This window comes from Gopherus flavomarginatus, chromosome 6, assembly GCF_025201925.1.
Source record: "Gopherus flavomarginatus isolate rGopFla2 chromosome 6, rGopFla2.mat.asm, whole genome shotgun sequence".
In the NCBI taxonomy this organism is placed as follows: domain Eukaryota; kingdom Metazoa; phylum Chordata; order Testudines; family Testudinidae; genus Gopherus; species Gopherus flavomarginatus.
In genome coordinates, this window is record NC_066622.1 from 2,025,963 (window position 1) to 2,052,089 (window position 26,127).

Below are 26,127 nucleotides of genomic sequence, written 5' to 3' on the forward strand. Positions count from 1 at the left end.
TAGAGCAGTTTTTAAACAAAAGGCTGGCAGACACATAGATGAACATAATTTGTTGCGGAAGAGTCAACATGGTTTTTGTAAAGGGAAATCATGCCTCACCAATCTACTAGAATTCTTTGAGGGGGGATCAATAAGCATGTGGACAAGGGGAAACTAGGAGATGGGGGAAAGCCGACTGCTGCAGAGGAGCATGTGGATCGGACACAGACTTCTCTTAGGGGAGAGTCTGATGATAGAGAATCTCCAGGTTATAGTCAGGAACAGAGAACGGAAGAGGATAATGTAAGGGCTGGATCAGATGATAAACAGTCACATAAAAAGAATCTGGCACATCAGAAAAGGGCAGACAAATAAACAGTGACAAGTTTTTAAAGTGCTTGTACACATGCTAGAAGTCTAAATAATAAGATGGGTGAACTAGAGTGCCTTGTGATAAAGGAGGATATTGATATAATAGGCATCACAGAAACCTGGTGGACTGAGAGCAATCAATGTGACACAATCATTCCGGGGTACAAAATAAGGACAGAACCATGTCGTGCAGGGGGGGAGTGGCACTATATGTGAAAGAAAATGTAGATTCAAATGAAGTAAAAATCTTAAGCGAATCCACGTGTTCCATAGAATCACTATGGATAGAAATTTCATGCTCTAATAAAAATATAACATTAGGGATCTATTATCGACCACCTGACCAGGACAGTAATAGTGATGATGAAATGCTAAGGGAAATTAGAGAGGCTATCAAAATTAAGAACCAAATAATAGTGGGGGATTTCAATTATCCCCATATTGACTGGGAACATTTCACTTCAGGACGAAATGCAGAGATAAAATTTCTCGATACTTTAATTGACTGCTTCATGGAGCAGCTGGTATGGGAACCCACAAGGGGAGAGGCAACTCTAGATTTAATCCTGAGTGGAGCGCAGGGGCTGGTCCAAGAGGTAACTATAGCAGGACCGCTTGGAAATAGTGACCATAATACAATAGCATTCAACATCCCTGTGTGGGGAAGAACACCTCAACAGCCCAACGCTGTGGCATTTAATTTCAAAAGGGGGAACTATACAAAAATGAGGGGGTTAGTTAAACAAAAGTTAAAAGGTACAGTGACTAAAGTGAAATCACTGCAAGTTGCATGGGCCCTTTTTAAAGACACCGTAATAGAGGCCCAACTTCAATGAATACCCCAAATTAAGAAACACAGTAAAAGGACTAAAAAAGAGCCACTGTGGCTTAACAACCATGTAGAAGAAGCAGTGAGAGAGAAAAAGACTTCCTTTAAAAAGTGGAAGTCAAATCCTAGTGAGGCAAATAGAAAGGAGCACAAACACTGCCAACTTAAGTGCAAGAGTGTAATAAGAAAAGACAAAGAGGAGTTTGAAGAATGGCTAGCCAAAAACTCCAAAGGTAATAACAAAATGTCTTTTAAGGCATCAGAAGCAGGAAGCCTGCTAAACAACCACTGGGGCCCCTTGACGATCGAAATACAAAAGGAGCGCTTAAAGACGATAAAGTCATTGCAGAGAAACTAAATGGATTCTTTGCTTCAGTCTTCATGGCTGAGGATGTTCGGGAGATTCCCAAACCTGAGCTGGCTTTTGTAGGTGACAAATCTGAGGAACTGTCACAGATTGAAGTGTCACTAGAGGAGGTTTTGGAATTAATTGATAAACTCAACATTAACAAGTCACTGGGACCGGATGGCATTCACCCAAGAGTTCTGAAAGAACTCAAATGGGAAGTTTCGGAACTATTAACTAAGGTTTGTAACCTGTCATTTAAATCAGCTTCGGTACCCAATGACTGGAAGTTAGCTAATGTAACGCCAATATTTAAAAAGGGCTCTAGAGGTGATCCTGGCAATTACAGACCGGTAAGTCTAACATCGGTACCGGGCAAATTAGTCGAAACAATAGTTAAGAATAAAATTGTCAGACACAGAGAAAAACATAAACTGTTGAGCAGTAGTCAACATGGTTTCTGTAAAGGGAAATCGTGTCTTACTAATCTATTAGAGTTCTTTGAAGGGGTCAACAAACGTGGACAAGGGCGATCCAGTGGACATAGTATACTTAGATTTCCAGAAAGTGTTTGATAAGCTCCCTCACCAAAGGCTCTTATGTAAATTAAGCTGTCATGGGATAAAAGGGAAGGTCCTTTCATGGATTGAGATCTGGTAAAAAGACAGGGAACAAAGGGTAGGATTTAATGGTAAATTCTCAGAATGGAGAGGGGTAACTAGTGGTGTTCCCCAAGGGTCAGTCCTAGGACCAATCCTATTCAATTTATTCATAAATGATCTGGAGAAAGGGGTAAACAGTGAAGTGGCAAAGTTTGCAGATGATACTAAACTACTCAAGATAGTTAAGACCAAAGCAGATTGTGAAGAACTTCAAAAAGATCTCACAAAACTAAGTGATTGGGCAACAAAATGGCAAATGAAATTTAATGTGGATAAATATAAAGTAATGCACATTGGAAAAAATAACCCCAACTATACATACAATATGATGGAGGCTAATTTAGCTACAACGAGTCAGGAAAAAGATCTTGGAGTCATCGTGGATAGTTCTCTGAAGATGTCCACGCAGTGTGCAGAGGCGGTCAAAAAAGCAAACAGGATGTTAGAAATCATTAAAAAGGGGATAGAGAATAAGACTAAGAATATATTATTGCCCTTATATAAATTCATGGTACTCTCACATCTCGAATACTGTGTACAGATGTGGTCTCCTCACCTCAAAAAAGATATTCTAGCACTAAAAAAGGTTCAGAAAAGGGCAACTAAAATGATTAGGGGTTTGGAGAGGGTCCCATACGAGGAAAGATTAAAGAGGCTAGGCCTCTTCAGCTTGGAAAAGAGGAGACTAAGGGGGGATACGACAGAGGTATATAAAATCATGAGTGATGTTGAGAAAGTGGATAAGGAAAAGTTATTTACTTATTCCCATAATACAAGAACTAGGGGTCACCAAATGAAATTAATAGGCAGCAGGTTTAAAACAAATAAAAGGAAGTTCTTCTTCACGCAGCGCACAGTCAACTTGTGGAACTCCTTACCTGAGGAGGTTGTGAAGGCTGGGACTATAACAGGGTTTAAAAGAGAACTGGATTAATTCATGGTGGCTAAGTCCATAAATGGCTATTAGCCAGGAAGGGTAAAGAATGGCGTCCCTAGCCTCTGTTCGTCAGAGGATGGAGATGGATGGCAGGAAAGAGATCACTTGATCATTGCCTGTTAGCAGGGCCAGCGCTACCATTTAGGCAGCCTAGGCAATCGCCTAGGGCGCCAGAATAATTGGTGGGCGCTGTTTTGCCGGAGGAGGCGGCAGGTGGCTCCAGTGGAGCTGCCGCAGTCATGCCTGCAGACGGTCGGCTGCTCGCGCGGCTCTGGTGGACCACCCGCAGGCACGACTGCGGCAGCTCCACCGGAGCCGCGGAGCGCCGGACCCTCCGCAGGCACAACTGCGGCAGCTCCACCGGAGCCGCGGGACCAGCGCGAGGGGCGGCAAAATTGCCATCCGCCTAGGGTGCTCAAACCCCTAGCGCCGGTCCTGCCTGTTAGCTTCACTCCCTCTGGGGCACCTGGCATTGGCCACTGACGGTAGACAGATACTGGGCTAGATGGACCTTTGGTCTGACCTGGTACAGCCGTTCTTATGGGGATCCAGTGGATTTAGTGTACTTCGATATTCAGAAAGCCTTTGACAAGTTCCCTCATCAAAGGCTCTTAAGCAAAGTAAGCTGTCATGGGATAAGAGGGTCCTCTCCTGGATTGGTAACTGGTTAAAAGATAGGAAACAAAGGGTAGGAATAAATGAATGTTTTCAGAATGGAGAGAGGTAAATAGTGGTGTACCCCCCAGGTCTGTACTTGCACCAGTCCTAGTCAACATATTCATAAATGATCTGGAAAAAGGGGTAAACAGTAAGGTGGCAAAATTTGCAGACAATACAAAATTACTAAAGATAGTTAAGACCCTGGCAGCTCGCAAAAGGAGCTACAAAAGGATCTCACAAACTGGGTGACTGGGCAACAAAATGGCAGATGAAATTCAGTGTTGATAAATACAAAGTACTGCACGTTGGAAAGCATATCCTAACTATACATATAAAATGATGGGGTCTAAATTAGCTGTTACCACTCAAGAAAGAGATCTTGGAGTCTTTGTGGATAGTTCTCTGAAAACATCCACTCACCGTGCAACGGTGTCAAAAAAGCAAACAGAACGTTGGGAGTCATTAAGAAAGGGCTAGATAATAAAACAGAGTATATAATATTGCCTCTATATAAATCCATGCACATCTTGAATACTGCTTGCAGATGCTCTGTCTCAAAACAGATATATTGGAATTGGAAAAGGTTCAGAAAAGGGCAACAAAACTGATGAGGGGTATAGAATGGGTTCTGTATGAGGAGAGATTAATAAAACTGGGCCTTTTCAACTTGGAAAAGAGATGACTGGGGGGGTATGATTTGAAATCTATAAAATCATGACTGGTGTGGAGATAGTAAATAAGTGTCCTTTATTTGTTCTGATAGAAATTAAACCACCAAATGGAATCATTAGGCACCAGATTTAAAACTAAGCAGGAAATAGTTCGGCACACAGTGCCCAGTCACCCTGTGGAACTCCTTGCCGGAGGATGGTTAGCACAAACGCAGTGGTGTTATGTGGCTTGCTGTAGCCCTGCATGTAGTGATGTGCTGGTGCTGGCACTGGGGTGTGTGTGGGGGGGGGGGTGCTGCGCCCCCCCCGGACGTGGGCTCCATCCCACCCAGGGTTCCCAGTTTGGTTCAATGGTGCTCAGCGCCCCCGGATTGCGCAGCCTGCGGCGCTGCCCACGCTCGGGGGCAGGGTTCAGTGGGAGCTGGAGGAGGAAGGATTTCTGCCGTGGGGGGGGGGCCCGCAGCCCCCGCCCGTCCCTCGCGCGCTCAGCACAGACACGCGCGTGCGGCCCCCTCCCCCGCCCCCGGGGCAGCCCGGCGGCTCGGGGGCGGGGCCAGGGCCGCGCGGCAGGAACGCCGGGCGCGCGCTCAGTTGTCCCCGCTGCTGTCGCCGGCCTCTCCACAGCCCGGGACCGCAGCCGGTGAGTGGGGCCGGACGCCGGGGTCCCGTCCCCGGGGCCGGGGGGGGGGCGCCGGGGTCCTGCTCGTTTCTCAGCCCGCGCCCCCGCAGCAGCGAGTGGGCTGTGCCGGGCCCCTCCCCGGCCGTGGGGCGCAGGCGGGAGCCAGGGCGGCGGGCTGCGGACGGGGTCCGTGCGGTGACCCGCCGGCTCGGTGCAGGGGCCGGGCTCTCACACGGCGCCTGGCGCTGTACGGTTCCCGGGCCGGGAGTCAGTTCTGCCCTGGGGGGGCTCGTCCTGGGACCCCGCTTCCGCCTGCCTCCCTGGCCGGTCCTGGTCTCCATGGGGCCTGAACGTCTCCTCCGGGCTCGCCAGCCCCTTGCACGAGTCTAGTAGAGGGGGGGGGGGCACCAGTCCCCTTCACGCGCTGGCTCCTCCCCAACAACTTAGGGTCATGGCTGTGTCTGATCATTCTGTTCTTTACTGCGGTTTCAATCCGTCTGCCTGGCTCTGGTTCAGGATTACTGGCCTGTAATTGTCAGGATCGCCTCTGGAGCCTCTTTTAAAAATGGGCCTCACCTTAGCTGTCCTCCAGTCATTTGGTAGAGAAGCTGATTTAAATGACAGGTTACAAACCACAGTTAGTAGTTTGGCAATTTCACATTTGAGTTCCTTCAGAAACCGTGGGTGAATACCAGCTGGTCTGGTGACTTATTACTGTTCAGTTTATCAGTTTGTTCCAAAACATCCCCTGACACCTTTTAAAATAAAAAATTTTATAGCGAAAAGAAAAGGTCTGAACTATGCATTTTTTTTGACAAATTGTTTGTTTGATAAAGCTCTCCCCCTTAAGAATTGAGGATGCTGTAAATTATAATAAAGTAACTAAGCGTGCAGAGATGACAACATAAAGACCACCAATTGTGTGTGAAATTTGTATTCTTGTTTAAAGTTAAATAGTAATAGAGTAATATTTATTGTCTGTAACCTATTTCAGAAAAAAAAAATTGGTTCTGGAAATGTATAAACCATGATTAATTGTGGAGTAAAGCAAAACAGCTGTGTTACAACCCTTGAACAGGGTTGTATTAAGGAAAAAGTCAAGTTGTAAATATTTTAGTTAAGAATAATGCTGTGTTGTGATTACATTTCCATTGTATTTGCAAATGCAGCTGCTGCTTGTGCCAGCTTGGTTCCTTTTGACTCAAGTGACTGCCTTAAATTTCTTCCATCCATTTTTATGAAAATATGATCTTTCAAACTCTGTGCACAGCTGAGGAGCAGAGAGATTGAGTACAAATGTAACTATCTATACTTGAAGCTAGGACATTTGTTTCATCTATATATGTCTGAATGCCAGAGACAGCGACCTATCTTAAGTGGCTGTCTGGGAGCAGCTTGAATAGCGAAATGTATGTAACTGTGTAGTGGGAGTGCTAGTTTTGCAACCTTTGAGATGAGCTCTGCAACTGTCTATAAATTCTTGAGTGATCTAGAAAGCCGAGATACCCACTGAAGACCCACAGCCAGGGTTAGTATTTTGATGCTGGAGTAACCATTAAAGACTGGAACTAGGAGTGACTTTTAGTTGAGCTATTGGAGAGAAATGATTAAGCTGTAGGCTCTAAAGCAGTTGTCTGTGGACAGTTGGTCTGCAAACAGCTGGCAGGTCGCATGGTGCTGGCTGTCCTCTAGTCTAGCTGCTAAATTGCAGGAAAAGATAGCTAAAAATAGGAAGTGGTTTCCTAACATTGTATTATTGGGGTGAGATTGGAGCATGGCACACTCTCTTCTAAAATGGGGTCCACACAGTGAAAAGCTTAAGAGCCCCACTAGGTTAAATCTCTTCCAGTCTGGCTTGAACCTTCGTCCACAGTGTGGATGGTGCAGATGAGAATGCTCAGATGGCTCTGATTACAATTTGTACTCTGAGCCTGCGCTGTCTCTCTGTACCGCCCCGCCCCCCAAAAAAAGCTCCACTAAAGTAATCGGACTAATGACTGTAATAAGCACTATGCCTGATAGTAAGGTAGCATAGTAGATCTCTAGAGTCATGAAGTATTAAACAACATTTACAGAAGCTGCACTGATATAAATGGGATCACACTGATTTGATATACTGGGATCATTGATCATTCATCATTAAACAGCCACTTGTCATCAGTCACTTGCTTTCTACTATTCATTGGGGTTTGTTTCCTCCGTTGCTGAGGTAAAATGGCAAGCGTGCTTAACTGTTCTAGTGCTGTGTATCTTGCTCCAAAAAGCTTATTGAGGACAGTTTTCTTTAGATGCTGTAAAATCAGCCTCAAAATGATGGTGCTCAATTAACTTTTTATTATGTGGTCAACATTCTGCATAGTATGGGGGAACTTGCTGTGGGCTAAATAGGGCTTAAGTGGAGTCTTATGCTAGCTTGCTGATTTTAACCCCGAGAGAGCATTCATCCTCTTTAGTTGCAGATAACGTATCTTAAAATATTCTGTGGTTAAATCCCTTTAACTGAGATAATGCATTGGTTGAAAGGCAGAGCTGTCAAAGGCTTCCCTCGCCATTCTAGTCTACCTCTAGATATTCATTATACTTGAGTCATACCTGAACAGAATAAATAATCACTATACACTGAGTTGCCTAAAAGAGCAACCCAGAAACTTCGAGGCTAATGCTGATGAGGAAAGTTAATTGTTTCTGAAGCACGTGGCATTTTAACTTATGATGTGATGCAGTTTTAATGCTGCTATTGAGTATTTCTAATGTGCGCCTCACTTTAATATTATCTTTGCCTAAGCAGATTTCTGTATGTCTAGTGACTTTCAAATCCCACACAAAAATCAATGCAGCTTATTGAATGCCCTTTATTTAATTATTTATTTATTGACACGTGGGCTTGTCTGAGCTAAGTGCTTTCATAAATTATTCACCCTGGTGTTACATAGCAGTGCTGTGATCAAGTGAAGCCTTTTGCTATGGTACAGACAGGAAGATGTAATCTATTTCTTTCCCTTTATGATCACCCAAAAGGGTAGCTTTTGCTTGATTTATCAGTGCCAAGGGTTGGAAGGTTGCAGTTGACTGTCATCGGCTACATAATGGAAATTTGAAAAAGAAAATCTCTTATGTTGGTGAGCAAGTACTCTCCTCGTCTTCTTTTTTAAAATGTTACTGTTGCTTCACACCTATTTTGCAGACAGGAGGATCTCTTTTCCCATTGGTTGCTGTGCAGTTTAAGTAGCCAGCTGTCCTTGATGCTCACTGCTTACAAAATATCAGGGTTGGAAGGGACCTCAAGAGGTCATGTAGTCCAACCCCCTGCTCAAAGCAGGACCAATCCCCAACTAAATCATCCCAGCCAGGGCTTTGTCAAGCCTGACCTTAAAAACCATTGAAGGAGATTCCACCACCTCCCTAGGTAACCCATTCCAGTGCTTCACCACTCGCCTAGTGAAAAAGTTTTTCCTAATATCCAACCTAGTCCTCCCCCACTGCAACTTGACATCATTGCTCCTTGTTCTGTCATCAAGTACCACTGAGAACAGTCTAGATCCATCCTCTTTAGAACTTCCTTTCAGGTAATTGAAAGCAGCTATCAAATCCCCCCTCATTCTTCTCTTCTGCAGACTAAACAATCCCAGTTCCCTCAACCTCTCCTCATAAGTCATGTGCTCCAGCCGCCTAATCATTTTTGTTGCCCTCCGCTGGACTTTTTCCAATTTTTCCACATCCTTGTAGTGTGGGGCCCAAAACTGAACACAGTACTCCAGATGAGGCCTCACCAATGCCGAATAGAGGGGATGATCATGTCCCTCAATCTGCTGGCAATGCCCTAACTTACACAGCCCCAAATGCCATTAGCCTTCTCGGCAACAAGGGCACACTGTTGACTCATATCCAGCTTCTCGTCCACTGTAACCCCTAGGTCCTTTTCTGCAGAACTGCTGCCTAGCCATTTGGTCCCTAGTCTGTAGCAGTGCATGGGATTCTTCTGTCCGAAGTGCAGGACTCTGCACTTGTCCTTGTTGAACGTCATCAGATTTCTTTTGGCCCAATCCTCTAATTTGTGTAGGTCCCTCTGTATCCTGTCCCTACCCTCCAGTGTATCTGCCACTCCTTCCAGTTTAGTGTCACCTGCAAACTTGCTGAGGATGCAGTCCACGCCATCCTCCACATCATTAATGAAGATATTGAACAACATCGGCTCCAGGACTGATCCTTGGGGCACTCTGCTTGATACCGGCTGCCAGCTAGACATGGAACCATTGATCACTACCTGTTGAGCCTGACAATCTAGCCAGCTTTCTATCCACCTTATAGTCCATTCATCCAGCCCATACTTCTTTAACTTGCTGGCAAGAATACTGTGGGAGACTGTATCAAAAGCTTTGCCAAAGTCAAGGAATGACACATCCACTGCTTTCCCCTCATCCACAGAGCCAGTTATCTCCTCACAGAAGGCAATTAGGTTAGTCAGGCATGACTTGCCCTTGGTGAATCCATGCTGACTGTTCCTGATCACTTTCCTCTCCTCTAAGTGCATCAGAATGGATTCCTTGAGGACCTGCTCCATGATTTTTCCAGGGACTGAGGTGAGGCTGACTGGCCTGTAGTTCCCCAGATCCTCCTCCTTCCCTTTTTTAAAGATGGGCACTACAGTAGTCTTTTTCCAGTCATCCGGAACCTCCCCCGATCGCCATGAGTTTTCAAAGATAATGGCCAATGGCTCTTCAGTCACATCTGGCAACTCCTTTAGCACCCTTGGATGCAGCGCATCCAGCCCCATGGACTTGTGCTCGTCCAGTTTTTCTAAATAGTCCCTAACCACTTCTTTCTCCACAGAGGGCTGATCACCTCCTCCCCATGCTGTGCTGCCCAGTGCAGCAGTCTGGGAGCTGACCTTGACTGTGAAGACAGAGGCAAAAAAATCATTGAGTCCATTAGCTTCTTCCACATCCTCTGTCACTAGGTTGCCTCCCTCATTCAGTAAGTGGCCCACACGTTTCTTGACTTCCTCCTTGTTGCTAACATACCTGAAGAAACCCTTCTTGTTACTCTTAACATCTCTTGCTAGTTGCAACTCCAAGTGTGATTTGGCCTTCCTGATTTCACTCCTGCATGCCTGAGTAATATTTTTATACTCCTCCCTGGTCATTTGTCCAATCTTCCACTTCTTGTAAGCTTCTTTTTTGTGTTTAAGATCAGCAAGGATTTCACTGTTAAGCCAAGCTGGTCATCTGCCATATTTACTATCCTTTCTACACACCAGGATGGTTTGTTCCTGCAACCTCAATAAGGATTCTTTAAAATACAGCCAGTCTCTCCTGGACTCCTTTCCCCCTCATGTTAGTCTCCCAGAGGATCCTGCCCATCAGTTCCCCGAGGGAGTCAAAGTCTGCTTTTCTGAAGTCCAGGGGCCGTATTCTGCTGCTCTCCTTTCTTCCTTGTGTCAAGATCCTGAACTCGACCATCTCATGGTCACTGCCTCCCAGGTTCCCACCCACTTTTGCTTCTCCTACTAACTCTTCTCTGTTTGTGAGCAGGAGGTCTAAAAGAGCTCTGTCCCTAGTTGGTTGCTCCAGCACTTGCACCAGGAAATTGTCCCCTACACTTTCCAAAAACTGCCTGGATTGTCTGTGTACTGCTGCATTGCTCTCCCAGCAGATATCAGAGTGATTAAAGTCTCCCATGAGAACCAGGGCCTGTAATCTAGTAACTTCTGTTAGTTGCTGGAAGAAACCTTGTCCCCCTCATCCTCCTGGTCTGGTGGTCTATGGCAGACTCCCACCACAACATCACCCTTGTTGCTCACACTTCTAAACTTAATCCAGAGACACTCAGGTTTTTCTGCAGTTTCATATCAGAGCTCTGAGCAGTCATACTGCTCTGTTACATACAATGCAACTCCTGCACCTTTCCTACCTTGCCTGTCCTTCCTGAACAGTTTATATCCATCCATGACAGTACTCCAGTCATGTGAGTTATCCCACCAAGTCTGTTATTCCAATCACATCATAATTCCTTGACTGTGCCAGGACTTCCAGTTCTCCCTGCTTGTTTCCCAGGCTTCTTGCATTTGTGTACAGGCACTTAAGATAACTTGCTGATTGTCCCGCTTTCTCAGTATGAGGCAGGAGTCCTCCCCTCTTGTGTGTTCCTGCTTGTGCTTCCTCCCGGTATCCCACTTCCCCACTTACCTCAGGGCTTTGGTCTCCTTCCCCCAGTAAACTTAGTTTAAAGCCCTCCTCACTAGGTTAGCCAGCCTGCTGCTTGTTACTACAAGTCTGAGTGCTGTTCCTCTCCAGTGTTGTTATGGGGAATTTATCAGACTCCCTCCCCGCTCTTTCTCCCTGTTGTAATGCAACTGTGTATTGCACTTGTGCTCAGGTTGAAGATTCTTAAAAGCAAATACAAGCTGTGAAGGCTTGTTTTCTTGACCACCAATTCCTTTACTGTTGATAAAATGAATTCTAGTATATGGCAGTCGAGCAGGTGTTCTAAGGTTCTTTCCACCTTTCAGGTCAGCATTCATTTGCTGCGACACTGCTCTGAGGTGCTCTCCACCTGCACTTCATAAATATGGGACTCCAAAGTGATTAGTGATATTTAACTGGGTTGCTTTTCATAATTTGCAAGAAGTGCCTGTGTCGGAGCTCGTACCTCATCGGCCCCTTAGGTCACGGGGGCGGGAGATAGCACAGACTCTCTATGCCCAAGTCCATGTTCTAAACCTTCTGTAGTTTGCACAGGGGGTGGCCCAATGGCTTGAGTCCATCTACTTCCCCTTGTTGATTGGGATAGTGCCACCTACCGGCCGGGGTCCATACAATGTGCCCCTAGGGCAGTGCAGCCCAATGGCCAGAGTCCACCTAATTCCTCTCCCCTAGTGGGGTAATGCAGCCTAGCGGCTGGAGTTCATATAACTCACTGTGTGGGGCCAGCTCCTCTCAAAGGAGGATGGCCCAGGTAGGGGGACCCAGGCCCACTCACTCCACTGGGTCCTGACCCAGGGCCCTGCTTGTGGCGAGTTCTCCTCACCAGTGGTTTGGCAGGGATCTTCTCAAAACACTCTGGCCTGAACGGTCTCAGCACCGTTCCCCTTTAAGAACTCCCTGGGTCACTTCCTACCATATTCTCAGATTCTGTCAGGTCCGTAGTGTCCTTGAGTTTCCCTCTGCAGTGCAGCTGGGCATGTCTGGCCTCTGCATCTCAGGGTGCAAGCCTCTCTTCTGCTGGAGAGCGCAACAAGCCTTCTTCCCCTCTGATGGTCCCCCCGACTGAGCAGCTCTGCAGGTTTTTATACCTGACTTCCAGGTGGAGCATGCCAGGGTGTGGTTTCCTCTGTTAGGAGGGATGGATTCACCCCTGCTGTACCAGTTTAGGGCCAATCCGCCCTGTCACAGCGCTGGATTGGACACCTGAAGTTCTTTCATTCTGAGATGCAGTGTGTGCTGTGGCTGTATCACTGTTCTCCAAGTGCCTGGCTGACCTTTTGAGAGAGAACCATTGTGCTCTGCTACTGGGCCTGTTTTGAGCAGGCATTGAGCTATTCCACATTCTTCTGAAGTGGGTGATATGGACTCCCTGTTTGCTGGGGACTGAAAAGAAGAGCAAATTCTTTTTGGGTCTGAGTTTGAAGAGGTACAGAAGAATGTAGGGCTTTGTCTCAGCCAAAGCTTTGTGATTTCATTTGCTGGGTGATCATCGATTGGAGTGCTGTAAGGAGACTGAATACTACAGCTGATCTTATTTGCCAACAGCGGGGCTTGTAAAACATGTCTCTATGTATTAGGATTATTTTTGTACCAAACTTCTGAGATTTTTAAGGCCAGAAGGGATCTCCTGCATAATCCAGGCCCTAGGCTTTCACCCATCATTCCTGGAGTGGAGGGAGTCATTTCCCTGGCTGTGTGAGTGGATGCTGTGGAGGATATCTCTTAGAAAGTTATGGTCACAACTTTTTTTCAAACCATTCTTGTTGGAATATTGTTGAAAATGTATTCTGATTCCTTTATAAAAATGCATTGAAAAGTAAACTGCTTTGCAAGTTTCTATGGCAGCTGTGAAAGCAGCTTGGGCTCAGGTTTCACACTTTGTGGTTCACACTCTTGCAGCCAAGTTGCAGTCCCCTCTAGTGAAGCGTTAACTCCAGTGAGAATCTCACTGTTATTTTAAACACAGTGACGCCTCATGGGTTTCTGTACAATTTTATGCAGAATTGCTGATTAATACCATTACAATTATAATTACATATCTGTGTGTATCTATAGATACATACACACCCCACCTCATATGGCTGAAAGTCCATCCCAATAGGTGGGTAAATAAAGTTTCTGATTGATGTAACTGGAGCTACTTATTAAACTATATCTCCTTTTCCCAAGTGAAATATGTGGTTGTCCTCTGAGTATAAATCATCTTCAAAGAGAGACTCATTGTTTAACAAAACTGGAATGCCTAGAACAGCCTACAAAGTGATTACCAGTTGCGTCTAGAGACAGCAGTCTGAGGGCTTGTCTACATCAGAAAGTTGCAGCGCTGGTGAGGGAGTTACAGCGCTGCAACTTTGAAGGTGTACACATCTGCAGGGCACCACCAGCGCTGCAACTCCCTGTTTGCAGCGCTGGCCGTACTCCCGTTTTGTCTCGGGTGTAGAGGATCCAGCGCTGGTGATCCAGCGCTGGTAATCCAATGTAGACACTTACCAGCGCTTTTCTTGACCTCCGTGGAAGGAGGAAGCCTCTGGTAATCAAGCTGGTCTCCTTTCTCGGTTTGCTCTCTCGTTCCCGGAGCCCAGAGCAAGCAGGTCTCCTTCCCTGCGGTTTGCTGGGTGGCTCCGGGAACGCGAGAGCAAACCGCGGCGAAGCGGGTCTCCTTTCCCGGTTTGCTCTCTCGTTCCCGGAGCCCCGAGCAAGCAGGTCTCCTTCCCTGCGGTTTGCTGGGTGGCTCCGGGAACGAGAGAGCAAACCGCGGCGAAGCGGGTCTCCTTTCCCGGTTTGCTCTCTCGTTCCCGGAGCCCCGAGCAAGCAGATCTCCTTCCCTGCGGTTTGCTGGGTGGCTCCGGGAACGAGAGAGCAAACCGCGGCGAAGCGGGTCTCCTTTCCGGGTTTGCTCTCTCGTTCCCGGAACCCCCCTTGAAGCCGCCCAACAGCGCTGCAGTGTGGCCACATCTAACACCACTTGCAGCGCTGGTTGCTGTAAGTGTGGCCACTCTGCAGCGCTGGCCCTATACAGCTGTACTAATACAGCTGTAACAACCAGCGCTGCAAAACTTTAGATGTAGACATGGCCTGAGTAAAAGTGAAGGATATGCTGGAAGGTTGTATAGGGAAGTTCTTCTTTTGTTAAATGCCTGTACTGTAGGGGCTTTGGAGTTGAATGCAAGAAACTGGTTTATGGCACAAGTCTGTCTTTTTGATTAGAAACATTCTGTTCTTGTTCTTGTAAGTACTTACAGTCTGTCACATGTGTTGTTTTTTGTTTTCCCCCCAACCTGCAGAGGGGAATAGGAAGGTGAATTGTGTGTTCTCCTAGCAACCTTCAATTAAACTCAGACTGCCATAGATCAAACAACAGAACAGATGGATAATGGAGACTGGGGATATATGGTAAGTGATCCAATATAAAGCTAAGTGCATGCTGAAAAATAGAATTAGGCTTTCCAGATTTTTATGTCGAATCTCTTGGCCTTGTGTATATACCCAGGGTTTAATGTTGAGTGAAGACAATGAACTTAGTATAAATAATATAAGCAAATAGGTTTGTTTTTAATAAGTGTTTCATTTTATATTGTGTATTGGGACAGTTCATGTTCTTAATCTTCAGCCAAATAGTAGAAATTATTTAAAACAACAGCAAGAAAAGGGCTACATTTCTTCTAAAAAGATACAATTTGATGATGGGCTGGAAAGCCACCTTTCTGGTATACAAAGTTGAAAAAAATATGTTCTCCCTTCCTGCTCCTTTAATTACTTTGCTGTCATTTTATTTGGAAAAATATTCTTGCTTCTTAAACTTCATCTTTCATAACAAAACTAGACACATACCTCTTACTTTTCCTTCTCACCTCTTTCTCTAAACATCCTGTTCCCTGTTGTCTGTCTGCCTATCCGGCTGGCCCTCAGCCCTGATTGTCAGAATCAGTGCCCAGGATGGTGCCGTGTCCTTTTTCTCCCTGCCTTTTTAGGGTGTGGTCTGGATGCTGTAGCTACAGGCTAGCTCTACTACTCTGGACCCTCCTCTACGCAGCATACTGTTTGCCTGATAGTTTTCTTTATGATGTCCCCTAGCTGCACCTTTGAATGGAAGCTCTTGGTCCTAGATGTAAAATTCCATTATGTCCTTTCATTTTTTCTGGGAAGAGGTTTTGTACCTGCTCAGCTAGCTCCTTCTTGAGTAAGAGGGATATTGTGAAAGCAAGGAGCCAGAGGTGAAATTCTGACTCGTACCTTGGATAAATCACTTACGCTGTGCATCAGTCTCTTCATCTGTAAAATGGAGAAAATATTTACTTTGCAGAGGATGAAATAGTTATTTGACATTGAGCTCTGGGCTTTAGTTAATACTTAGAAAGCATATCTTCAAAGTGCTTTACAAGTTGCCAGGTGTGGATTATGGCTTGGTTTCTTGAATTTATTCCTGCATAACCCCATTGGTAGGTTTCAGACTGAACAATTGCAATTCTTTCTAGGGCTGGCAGCTTTCTGACAGCAACTGCCACGTGTTGGAGAGAAGAAATCTCTCATGGTAGTTTGATTAAACTCTGGAATTTCTTTCTTTCTAGATGACTGATCCAGTCACAATAAATGTGGGTGGACACTTGTATACAACATCCCTCACCACTCTGACAAGATATCCTGATTCAATGCTTGGGGCCATGTTCGGGGGAGACTTCCCCACTGCCCGCGACTCTCAGGGCAATTACTTCATTGACCGAGATGGACCACTTTTCCGGTATGTTCTTAATTTTTTACGGACTTCAGAGTTGACTTTGCCCCTGGACTTCAAGGAATTTGACTTGCTTCGAAAAGAAGCAGATTTTTATCAAATTGAACCCCTAATCCAGTGTCTTAATGACCCCAAGCCTTTGTATCCTGTGGATACCTTTGAGGAAGTAGTGGAGTTGTCCAGCACACGGAAACTTTCCAAATATTCCAATCCAGTGGCAGTAATCATAACACAGTTAACCATTACAACTAAGGTCCATGCGTTACTGGAAGGCATTTCAAACCACTTTACCAAGTGGAATAAGCACATGATGGACACAAGAGACTGCCAAGTTTCCTTTACTTTTGGGCCATGTGATTACCACCAGGAAGTTTCCCTCAGAGTCCATCTGATGGAGTACATTACAAAACAAGGTTTCACTATCAGAAATACAAGAGTTCACCATATGAGCGAGCGGGCCAATGAAAATACAGTGGAGCACAACTGGACTTTCTGTAGACTGGCACGGAAAACGGATGACTGATGTATGACTCCACAGATGCCATTTCAGTGGTTACATGCAACTTCCGGGAACAGCATACCTGAGGGAATCTGGTTTTGACTAAAGCAACAGCATGGGCTTTTTTTATGAGACTATTTTTTAATAACTATTAAGGACTGGAGAAGTTACATGCTCTAGCAGATCTGTTTTGTCTTGTTCAGAAAAAGATATGCATGTGCCTGTTCACACTGTTAAGACACCTTTTTTTAAAGAAAGAGTCTTAAAAATCAGTATGGTAAGAAATTTTATGTCAGCTCTTTCGACCTAAAGTGCTAAATTCACTTATTTAAATGGTCTGTAATCCATTTAATGCTAAAACACTGGGAATAAAGAACAAACAGGATTTAAGATGCAGATGGAGGAAATGCTAGCATCATGTAAACTAACCTAGTTTCTAAATCATTTAACAGTATTGTAATATTTTAGGAAAACAAATCCTACCCTTTTAAAGTACTTTTACAGTTATGACGACTGTTTTTCTATGCATATAAATCAAGCAACCAAATGTTATCTGTAGCCATGAAAGTGTGAGTAGAAATATTTATATGAGAGTCTGAATGCAAAATATCCCTGTGGTAGAATTCATACTTTTAATGCCCGGTGCAATATTATTCCCAAATGTAATGCCTGCCAGCAAGAAGCTAATAAAATGTCAAATATGGAAATAAGTTGTATTTTTTATCTTCTCCTAATTTATTCTAAGCAAAACGGGGGAGTAAGATATATCAATACAGGAAAGTGAAACTGGCCAGGCTCCTACTTTCCCTATTCTGGTGCATAGGAATATTAGCTCACTCTTAACATTCAACTTAATGGACATTGTAGCATCGTATTTCCAATAGGGAAATTTCCAATTTCCAATAGGGATAATTTCCATATTGAAAATTCAGAGGGGAAGCTATATGTTTTGAGTAATGGGAAGCTGGAAAGGACTAATGCCAGTTAAAAGATGCTAATCCAGGGTACATCTAGAACCTGGTGGGAAACATTATCCAGTTTCAAAATATTCATCAAATCAATTGCCAGCACGTCTCGGAGCTCTCATCACCCTGTGCAGGGCTGCTTTTGTTGAAGTCGATGGGACTCTGGCTCCTCATTCTTATCTGCCAGTTCCCTAGACACTTCTCCTGCCTCTTTTATGCATTCTGTAGAATTATTCATAAAAAATACTAACAAGCAGGAATCAAAGTTAGAAAACACTGAAATAAATAAACTTGGTATCTGCTTTCAGTGACTAGGCCAGTGCAATTCTGCTTACTTCTCTTTCTAGGTTGTAATGTTTCTGTCTGCTTTCAATAATTCACAATCATCTCTAGGTATACAAACTTCCTATTCACCTGGTCTAGCTGAGCTGGCCAGTATGGACGCCAGCATCCCGGGTATGGTCAGAGAGAGCCTGGGCTACCACTTTAGCAGCTTTTTGGTCGGACTTAGGGTATGTCTACACTGCAATAAAATACCCATGCCTGGTCCATGCCAGCTGACTCACCACGATTGTGCTATGGGGCTACAAAATTGCAGTGTAGATGTCCATGCTTGGGTTCTAGGACTCTGCAAAGGAAGGGAGTCCACGAGCCCAGGCTGCAGGCTCAGCTGGAACGTCTATGCTCCTGCAAACCCGGGTCAGCTGACATGGGGCAGTCACAGGTGTGTTGTTGCAGTGTAAATATACCCTTAAAGTTCATGGAATTGGCAGTGGGTATGCACTGCTTATTCAGGTTGGCTCATTCACAATTCTCTGACCATGGAGACCTTTCTCAGCGCCATGTTTTTCTTTGGTCATATCTTTACCCCCCTTTTTATTGGTGCTAAGGGGATTGTTTGGTTCTGTTTTGTTTGTGAGCACTAAGTGATTTTTATTTTATTCAAATAGGAAAAGGCTGCTATTAGGTCGAACTGAGGAAGCTCCAGCAAGCTGCTTCTGTTTCTTGCCAAGCGAAACCCAATATATGACCCCTGTAAAATAGTTTGTTTGCAACAGTACAAGAAAATCCTGAAATAAGTACTTCACAGCATTTCTTCATTAATTTGCAATGTAATGCTTGGTTTAATCACCAAATAGAAGATATCTGTCCTTTCTACTTGAGAACCACAGATCCATTTAATAAGCAAACCCTAAATCACACACTCCTGTTGGAGGCTGGAGTTTACAGAAAGGGTATCAGAAGCTTTCATCATAACATGCATCTGAAGAAGTGGGTATTCACCCACGAAAGCTCATGCTCCAAAACGTCTGTTAGTCTATAAGGTGCCACAGGATTCTTTGCTGCTTTCATCATAACAGATCATTTTCACAAGGTGAAGCTGGCACATACTGTGTGAGTTTTGACTGGTTAAATTTAAGTGCAGATAGTGCTTACTGCTCAACAAGATACAAGAAGGAATTCTGTCCCCTGTCCCAAAGAGTTCACATTTTAACAGAGCTTTTAATCTAAGCAGCTGGTTTTAGAACCTCTGGCTGTGACTTTACATTACTTTTGTTAACTTAAGTTCCTTGATTCTGTGCAAGGCATTTTATGAGCTCAGCAAACTTATGTCTCAGGCAGCAAGAAAGTAATTATTTTTAACCTGAATGTAATAAAACATTGAGAATTGGATTGCTAAATAAGGCAGCTTCAGCAGCTACTGTGAACATACTTTTAAAAAAAAAATTAGTTAAGTTCCTAATGGAACTCTGCTTAACCATGGACATAGATGAAAACTGATTGGCTTCCTTCCATTCTTAAATGTAAATGACTAAGAATTCCAGTTGATGTTTGCAGACAGTACAGTCAACTGTTCTGTGTTACTCTTTGATTATTTATAAAACACTGGCAGTGTGCTAGCTAGTGCACCATACATGGAACCAAAGAAGATGTTGTCTATGTCCCAAACAGCTGTTGATCTTTATAGTTTTGACAGAGCACTCTGAAAAAGTGGTTTCAGGTATCTTGCATAGGCCTGGCTCACCTGTGGAAGCGGGAGAGTATAGAAAGGTATCAGCAGTGACTAAGGGGGAACAACGATTTCTAAATAACTCGGAATGCTCTTTGAAGTGTAACTTTTAAAGAATATGCTACAGTAGTGTGTAATGCCCCCCAACCCAGGACCTGGGATCCCCCTACATTGTTAATATGCAGCGCTGCTCATCCAAATGAGGATGCAAAGCATTTAATTTCGAAAAGCACTTTTTTAACTTGAATATTCACCGAAGGCAAAATTCAAATTGTGCATTCATTTGTAAAATTTGCTAGTGGTGCTTGGTTTGCTGGGAAAAGTACTAAGGTAAAATCTTGTTCAAGTAGGTGAGCTGTGTTTTTAAATTAAGCAAGAAAACCCAGTGTAACGTGAACAGTGATGTTAATTCACCTTTAATGTGATGTTAGAAATGAAGGCAGTGTGCTGAGAATAGAATGTGTGGGTGGGGGAAAGGGGAGGTTACCTTGTTTAAAACTTATACCTTCTACTGCTTAAGCATACTATAAGAAGAACATACTTATTGATAAGTAGTGATAAAAGTACCTGTGAATATGCCGCCTGTTAATGCAGAGTGTGTAACTATCATATCTTTCCATGGTGTTAAATTGTACATATATAGGTTTTGTGCATGTTGTTTGCCTTTTCACAGTGGTAGTTCAGAGCGATAAACAAATTAAAAACAAAAATGTTCCAGCCAGAGGGCTGGACAGCTCTGGCTACTGTAATAGGCGATAGTGCCCCGGCCTCTAGACTGCCTGTTCAGTTCCGGTCCTGGTCACTAATGACTGAAAGACCATCTGATGGGTTTCAGGGTGGTCTTGTTGCAGCAGGGCTCATGACAAGACACCATTTTAAATGGTACTAGTAGGCCTCTGCTGAACCGGCCAAGGAATGAACAGGCCCGAGCAAACCCTGTCCCCACTTACAGGGCATTCCCTTCAGAAAAGGGCAGTGGCAGACTGGCACAGTAGCAGTGGTGCTACTATGCTGTACCTGTTATGTGGTTAAACTGGATTTCAGCTCCAGCAGTGTCAGGCCAGTGCCTTCTGTGAACATTGAATTCATTGAACAAACAGGTCTAAACTTCTAAGGTTCCAATTACCACACCAGCACCAAACCACGGTTCTTACTGGTTGTTCTGCACATGGAACAAGGGCAGACATGGTTCTGATGTCCTGCTCTAGCAGCTCTCTATGGACAGACTTGTGGCTGTGCAGTGCCCCACTGATGTCAGTAGAGATCCATCCACAGGGAGCTGATTGCTCGAGCAGGGCCTCAGTCATTAAACTCTCAGATTCTGAGCCATGCATGTAATTGGCACAATTCAATACTCCATTCCAAGGAACACACTGTGATTTTTACCTTTTGGCCTCAAAATTCCAACCTGTCAGTCCACTTGCTTTCTCCTGGCTGTTTTCCATTCTTCAGCCTTGAATGTTATATGTCAAAATAATGTGTGCCTAGGCTAATGCGTAGGTGCTGGTAGTTTGTAGCTGTGACGCAGTAGGGAGTGGGGTGGATTGACCTGGTGTGACGTAGTAAGGAGTGGGGCGGATTGACCTGGGAATGCCGTCTAGTTTTACTGGGACTGTCTGCATGGGGGCTGGGAGAGCAGGGGATGACTTTATTTGAGGGACGATACCTGAGCCAGGAGAAGGGTGGGGACTGGTGACATCTCTGCCCAGGAAATTGGACAAAGGCGAGAGGAGGAGCCGAGGGGAGGGAGTCGGCTGGAGGGGTTTCTTTCAGTTTTGGGCTGGCAGGGAAGATGCAGGGAACCCCAAGTCTGGGGTCTCAGTTCCTTGCCCCCCAAGAGGGATCTGGCTGAGGGGTCCTGAGTGTACCTACAAGCCCTGCTTCGGACTGTGTTCTTATCTTCTAATAAACCTTCTGGTCTACTGGATGGCTGAGAGTCATGGTGAATAGCAGGAAGTGAGTGTGCAGGGCCCTGACTCTCCACATTCCGTGGCAGTAGCCCACGGTCCGTACCTGTTTGTTGGTTGGTGACTTTTGAGCCCACTCGTAAAGCCGTTGGTAGACATGTCCGTCGTAACTGCCAAGCGCAGAATTCAAACTTTCATCGGTGAAGTCGAAAGCATCCACTAGAGGCACTGCATCATTCCTAGAGAAGCAAATGGACCGCACTCACTGCAGGGTTAATGAAATCCTTACCACTTTGCTGGGGCCGAATGGGAGAAAACATAATTTCATATTTGCCATTAGGTATTTACTGCAGTGTGAAGAAACCTGGTGATTTTAGGAATGTTCCTGGTTTTTGAGAGATTATTGTCCAATATATCTTACTTTGTGAAAGGCAGATTGTCCAATGTGCTGAGCCATCTCATCTCTCCTTGGGGTCAATGGCAGTTGAAGGTGCTTGGCACCTCTGTGGATTTGTCCCTGACTCAGGATTGAATCTTATGTGGAACACTTAATCAGCAGGCCCTGCAGCTTGTGTCTTAGGGTGGGCTTAAGTGGTTCCTAGGTTTGTGCAGGCCCTCGGTACAGGGGTATTTTTTCACACTGAGATGGTATTTCACACGGCAGTTGCATCCTGCTACCACACAATCAAAAGCAGTGACACTCGTCATTTTAACGAAGCGCAAATCTTAATCATTGCATTAGAAATTCACTGCTTCATGCTGTTGCCACTGGTAAAATAGTTATCTAAGAGATTTAATCTTAGAAAGCCTTTAAAGAGCATTACTAATTTTAAAAAAATAAAGTTTGTTAGAGGATTTATTTTTTAAAATAACTAAATAAATGACAGTTTATTTCATTCACAAAATGTTCTGCTTTTAGTGCCTTTGAAAAATAAATGGAGGAAATTAAAGTGGAATTACAATAATATGCCTCCAGATTATGTTTACTTGTTAGAAAAGCTCCTTAAAAAACCAGAGTCTTAACAAGCACTGGATAATGTCGTCATATAAACAAAGAACTAAGCAATAGGTGAAATACCATGTTGGTTTCAAAATGTCAAAAAATCTACACGTGTTAGGGCTTCCTCAGGACAACAGAGCTTGCAGTATATTGAGATAAACATAATTAATTACAGGCCAATGGGTTATCTAGTCCAGTATCCTATCTCTGACCCTGATTCAGAAACGCATTTAAGCATATGCTTGACTTTAAGCACCTGAGTAGTCACCAGCGATGAGGTGTTTAAATACTTGGCTGAATCTTGGCCTCTGACAATAGCCAGTACCAGCTGCATGAAACACTGTAGTAGGTAGTTCTGAAATAACCTGTGACGCTACGTCTCCATATTTTTCATAGAGATTATGAAGTGATTATGACATAACTAAGATGTATTTTATGCAAGATGGGTCATGTGAGATCATTGGAAAGGTTATGATTTACTGAATATGATTATCCTATTTGTATGCATGTATCATTTCTGTATCTGAAGTTCGGAATATTGTCTGTGCAGCTATTACAAATGTGTGTACACCTGGGGAACGTGCACTAGACAGAATGCAATCAGTCTAGATTGCTGGCTGGAAAGGGCCATTAGGAAGAACAATAGGTCTTAGAAGATGCTAATCTCACACCTTCCTGGGAAGTCTTCCTGAGGATGTTACAACCAGCCTTTGAGTTATGGCTGTAGGGTCATGTAATCAAGTCACCTGGTGCTGGAATCTATCTTGGAATACCAGTGTGTTTTCACTGACTGGCATGGGAACTAAGTTTGGAAACTAAGTTTTGCTATATGCAAAACCTATTTAAGGCAGGGGAGTGACCTCAACGTGGTTCATTCTTCACTGTCTCCCCACCCAAGATGACTACTATAATCACCTCCGACTGAACTGGGGAAGAAAGGACTGAACCCAGGCTAGAAGGTGTCTGGCCTTTGAAAGAAATACATGGAGTTTGAAGCTGCAAGCAAGAGCAGCTGGCCTTCAATAACCTCTGCAATCTGCCTAAAACAACATTTAGGGTGAGAATTTGCTAGTTATAACCAGTTTCTTTAGTACATTAAGCTTAGCTTGCATGTTTGTTTCATTTGCTAGTTAATCTACTTTGCTCTGTTTGCTATTCTTCATAATCACTTAAAATCTACCTTTTGTAGTTAATAAAGTTGTTTTGTCTTAACCCAGTGTGTGGAATTCATAAATAGGGGGCAAAAAACTGTTGCATAGCTCTCCCCACATTGAGGAAGGGAGTGAATTTCATGAGCTTACGGTGTACAGTTCTCTGTACAGCACAGGATGGCATACCTTGGGTTTGTGCTCCAGAGCGGGATGTGCACTTCAGTATCTAGACAGTTCCTTAGATGAAGCCTTCCCCTGCAGGGGCTAGTCAGAATGCCTGTTTGCATGTTACAACAGCTGGATCTGTCCCTACCTGTATGTGTGCAGGTGAAAGAGGGAGATCAGGAGCAGGTCTGCAGCTTGTCACAGCAGTCCAGTTAAAGGGAGCCCAGTCTGGTGGGTCAGGCGGGCTCAGTGATACCCCAGTTCCAACTGGCACCCGGAGGGAAACCTGTCACAACCTGCTCATATGGGAAGTTTCTTCCGAGCCCCTGTCAATGAGATGGTCTCATGTCCCAAAGCTGGAGTGTTTGTATCCCTTTCAAACTCTTGGTTGTTTTCATTTTAATCCTAAATATTGACTCCATGCATGTTTTCATTATCCATTAGAAATGGGCACTCCTTTCTTGAGTCCTGTTAAATTCTTGACCTCAGAAGTATCTTTGACTATTCGTTCCATCGGCTAAGGTCTTTTGAAAATTCAGTTTAGGTTTGCTACCTTTTGAATCCTGGTTGAGAAATTCTAGTAAAAATATGTGCTGCCTCAATTGCTATTTTCTAGTCCATTGTGTAGGGAGTATTCTTATTATTGTGTGCAAAATCCCAATTAGCTCACAATTTAGTCTAAAGTCCCAATGAAATTGAATATTTAAATTGCAGTGCTCTATTATGAAAAGTAAATCCTATGTGAAAACAGCTTTTTAAACGTTGTAAGGGATTAATTTACTGTGTTATCTGAGAAATGACTCGGTGATTAATTTTTGTTTTTGTTTAAAAGTCATGGCTGAAAAACTTCTCATCTTTTCTGATTATAACCAAACATGACTTTGAAACAACCTAAGAAATCTTGTAAAATGGCAAAAAGTATTCAATGGGTCAAGGGTTATTTTATTTATGTTAGCATGTACTACTGGATGTTTAAAAGCTACAAGACATTCTGCATGGTTGCTATTTAACTTCCTAGTTTAAGTATATCGTTTTTCTCTAAATAGTATAATTTAAAGCCACAGTCAGGGTAAAATTGTACTTAAAAATTTCGTGCTTGTGTTGCTAATAACCTCTTAGATTATTACATTTACAACCATTTCTGAAATCTAACTTTGCACCGTTAAGGTAACAAATTACATTTTGCACTGTCACATGTGGTCGGTTTAATTTTTGTTTTATTTTGTGCTTCTCATGCAATAGCCCAATGCCACATTGTTTGCAATCCAGTCACCGCAGAGAAATATCTCAAGCCAAGGAAGAATTAGTTGACTGTTGTCTGTGTGAGAAAAGTCTTATGTGCATGCAACTCTTTTTAAATTGAAATGCTGAATTTAAAGTACCTGAAACATTACCTTTAATTGGTAGTAACATTTTAATGATAAAACGAAGGTATTTAAAAGCAGGCAATTTATGAAATCCTGAGACGTGTTGTTTTTTCAGACCTCTAAGGGTTTAAATCTGTTTAACTGTAAAAATAAAGCTTGCACATAGGCCTTGTATACAAATGTAAACCTGATATCCCATCAGGCTTGGTGATGGTGACACACTTAACTATCCTTAACAGTTATTTAACATCATTTCCCCCCTCTTGTGGGACGTAGAGGGAAAGCTGCTGTCTAACTTTCTTATGCTATCATAGCTCACCGAATGACAGCGAGTAGGTCCAGGTAGGATGCAGTCACCATGTCCATTTGGTCCCCAGATATGTACCCAGCATACAGGAAATCTCCCGTGTTTGAGAAGATACCATGTAATGCAAAAAGGTCACAAAGGTGTTTCACAATCTTCTGGATTTCAGCCTCATTTCTAAGTTTCTCCACTGTGTCTATGAAGTTTTTCACAACAATGTAGTGGCAGTGAGCCTAGAAAAGAGTTACATGCAACTATGAATGCATCCTCATAAATGTCTCCAGTGATAAGGGCTATGCTGAGTGACCTAAGCCTTCCAGCAAAGGATATAAAACCTTTCATTTTCACTGGCCATTTTCTACCAGTTTTTATTCTGGTTAGGCCATTCACATTCATGTTTGACTTCTACAGTATGGAAGCAGGATTGGCTTTAGGAGCTGTGGGTCCTGATTTGAATACCTGGTGGCGGTCCGGGTCTTTGGCGGCACCTCAGTGGTGAGGGGTCCTTCACTTGCTCCGGACCCCCCGCCGCCAAAGTGCCGCCGAAGACAGGTATGTAAAAAAATTTTAAAAATTAAAAAGGCGCTTAAGGCGTGGGGCCTGATTCCAGGGAATCAGGGGAATTGGCCTAAAGCTGGCCCTGTATTGAAGAGAAGAGGGGACAGTAATAATCACCACTGTGATAGTGATAAGCAGGGTTCTCAAACTTCATTGCACTGCCACCCCCTTCTGACAATGAAAATTACTC

General features: G+C 44.0%; 3 protein-coding genes across 5 annotated transcripts in view; 1 reads left to right on the top strand and 2 right to left on the bottom strand.

Annotated features, from left to right (window-relative positions):
• The window catches only part of LOC127053211 (uncharacterized), a 361,256-nt gene that overhangs the window by 301,915 nt on the left and 33,214 nt on the right, over positions 1–26,127 (bottom strand). The window lies entirely within an intron of this gene.
• KCTD6 (potassium channel tetramerization domain containing 6) lies at positions 14,529–17,219 on the top strand. The gene is made up of 2 exons (XM_050957540.1): positions 14,529–14,671; positions 15,847–17,219. Exons 1-2 carry the CDS (start codon positions 14,645–14,647, stop codon positions 16,531–16,533), a joined length of 714 nt encoding a protein of 237 aa, XP_050813497.1. The 5' UTR covers positions 14,529–14,644; the 3' UTR covers positions 16,534–17,219.
• The window catches only part of ACOX2 (acyl-CoA oxidase 2), a 29,220-nt gene continuing 21,918 nt past the window's right edge, over positions 18,826–26,127 (bottom strand). For 2 of the 3 annotated variants that reach the window (XM_050957367.1, XM_050957368.1), the window contains exons 13-15: positions 25,395–25,612; positions 21,499–21,631; positions 18,826–19,500 (exon numbers count right to left, since the gene is read on the bottom strand). In XM_050957367.1, coding sequence (XP_050813324.1) covers positions 19,438–19,500; positions 21,499–21,631; positions 25,395–25,612 — 414 coding nt within the window. In that variant the 3' untranslated portion in view covers positions 18,826–19,437. Of the gene's footprint in view, positions 19,501–21,498; positions 21,632–25,394; positions 25,613–26,127 lie in introns of those variants that run through there. The other variant, XM_050957369.1, reaches the window with a different exon arrangement.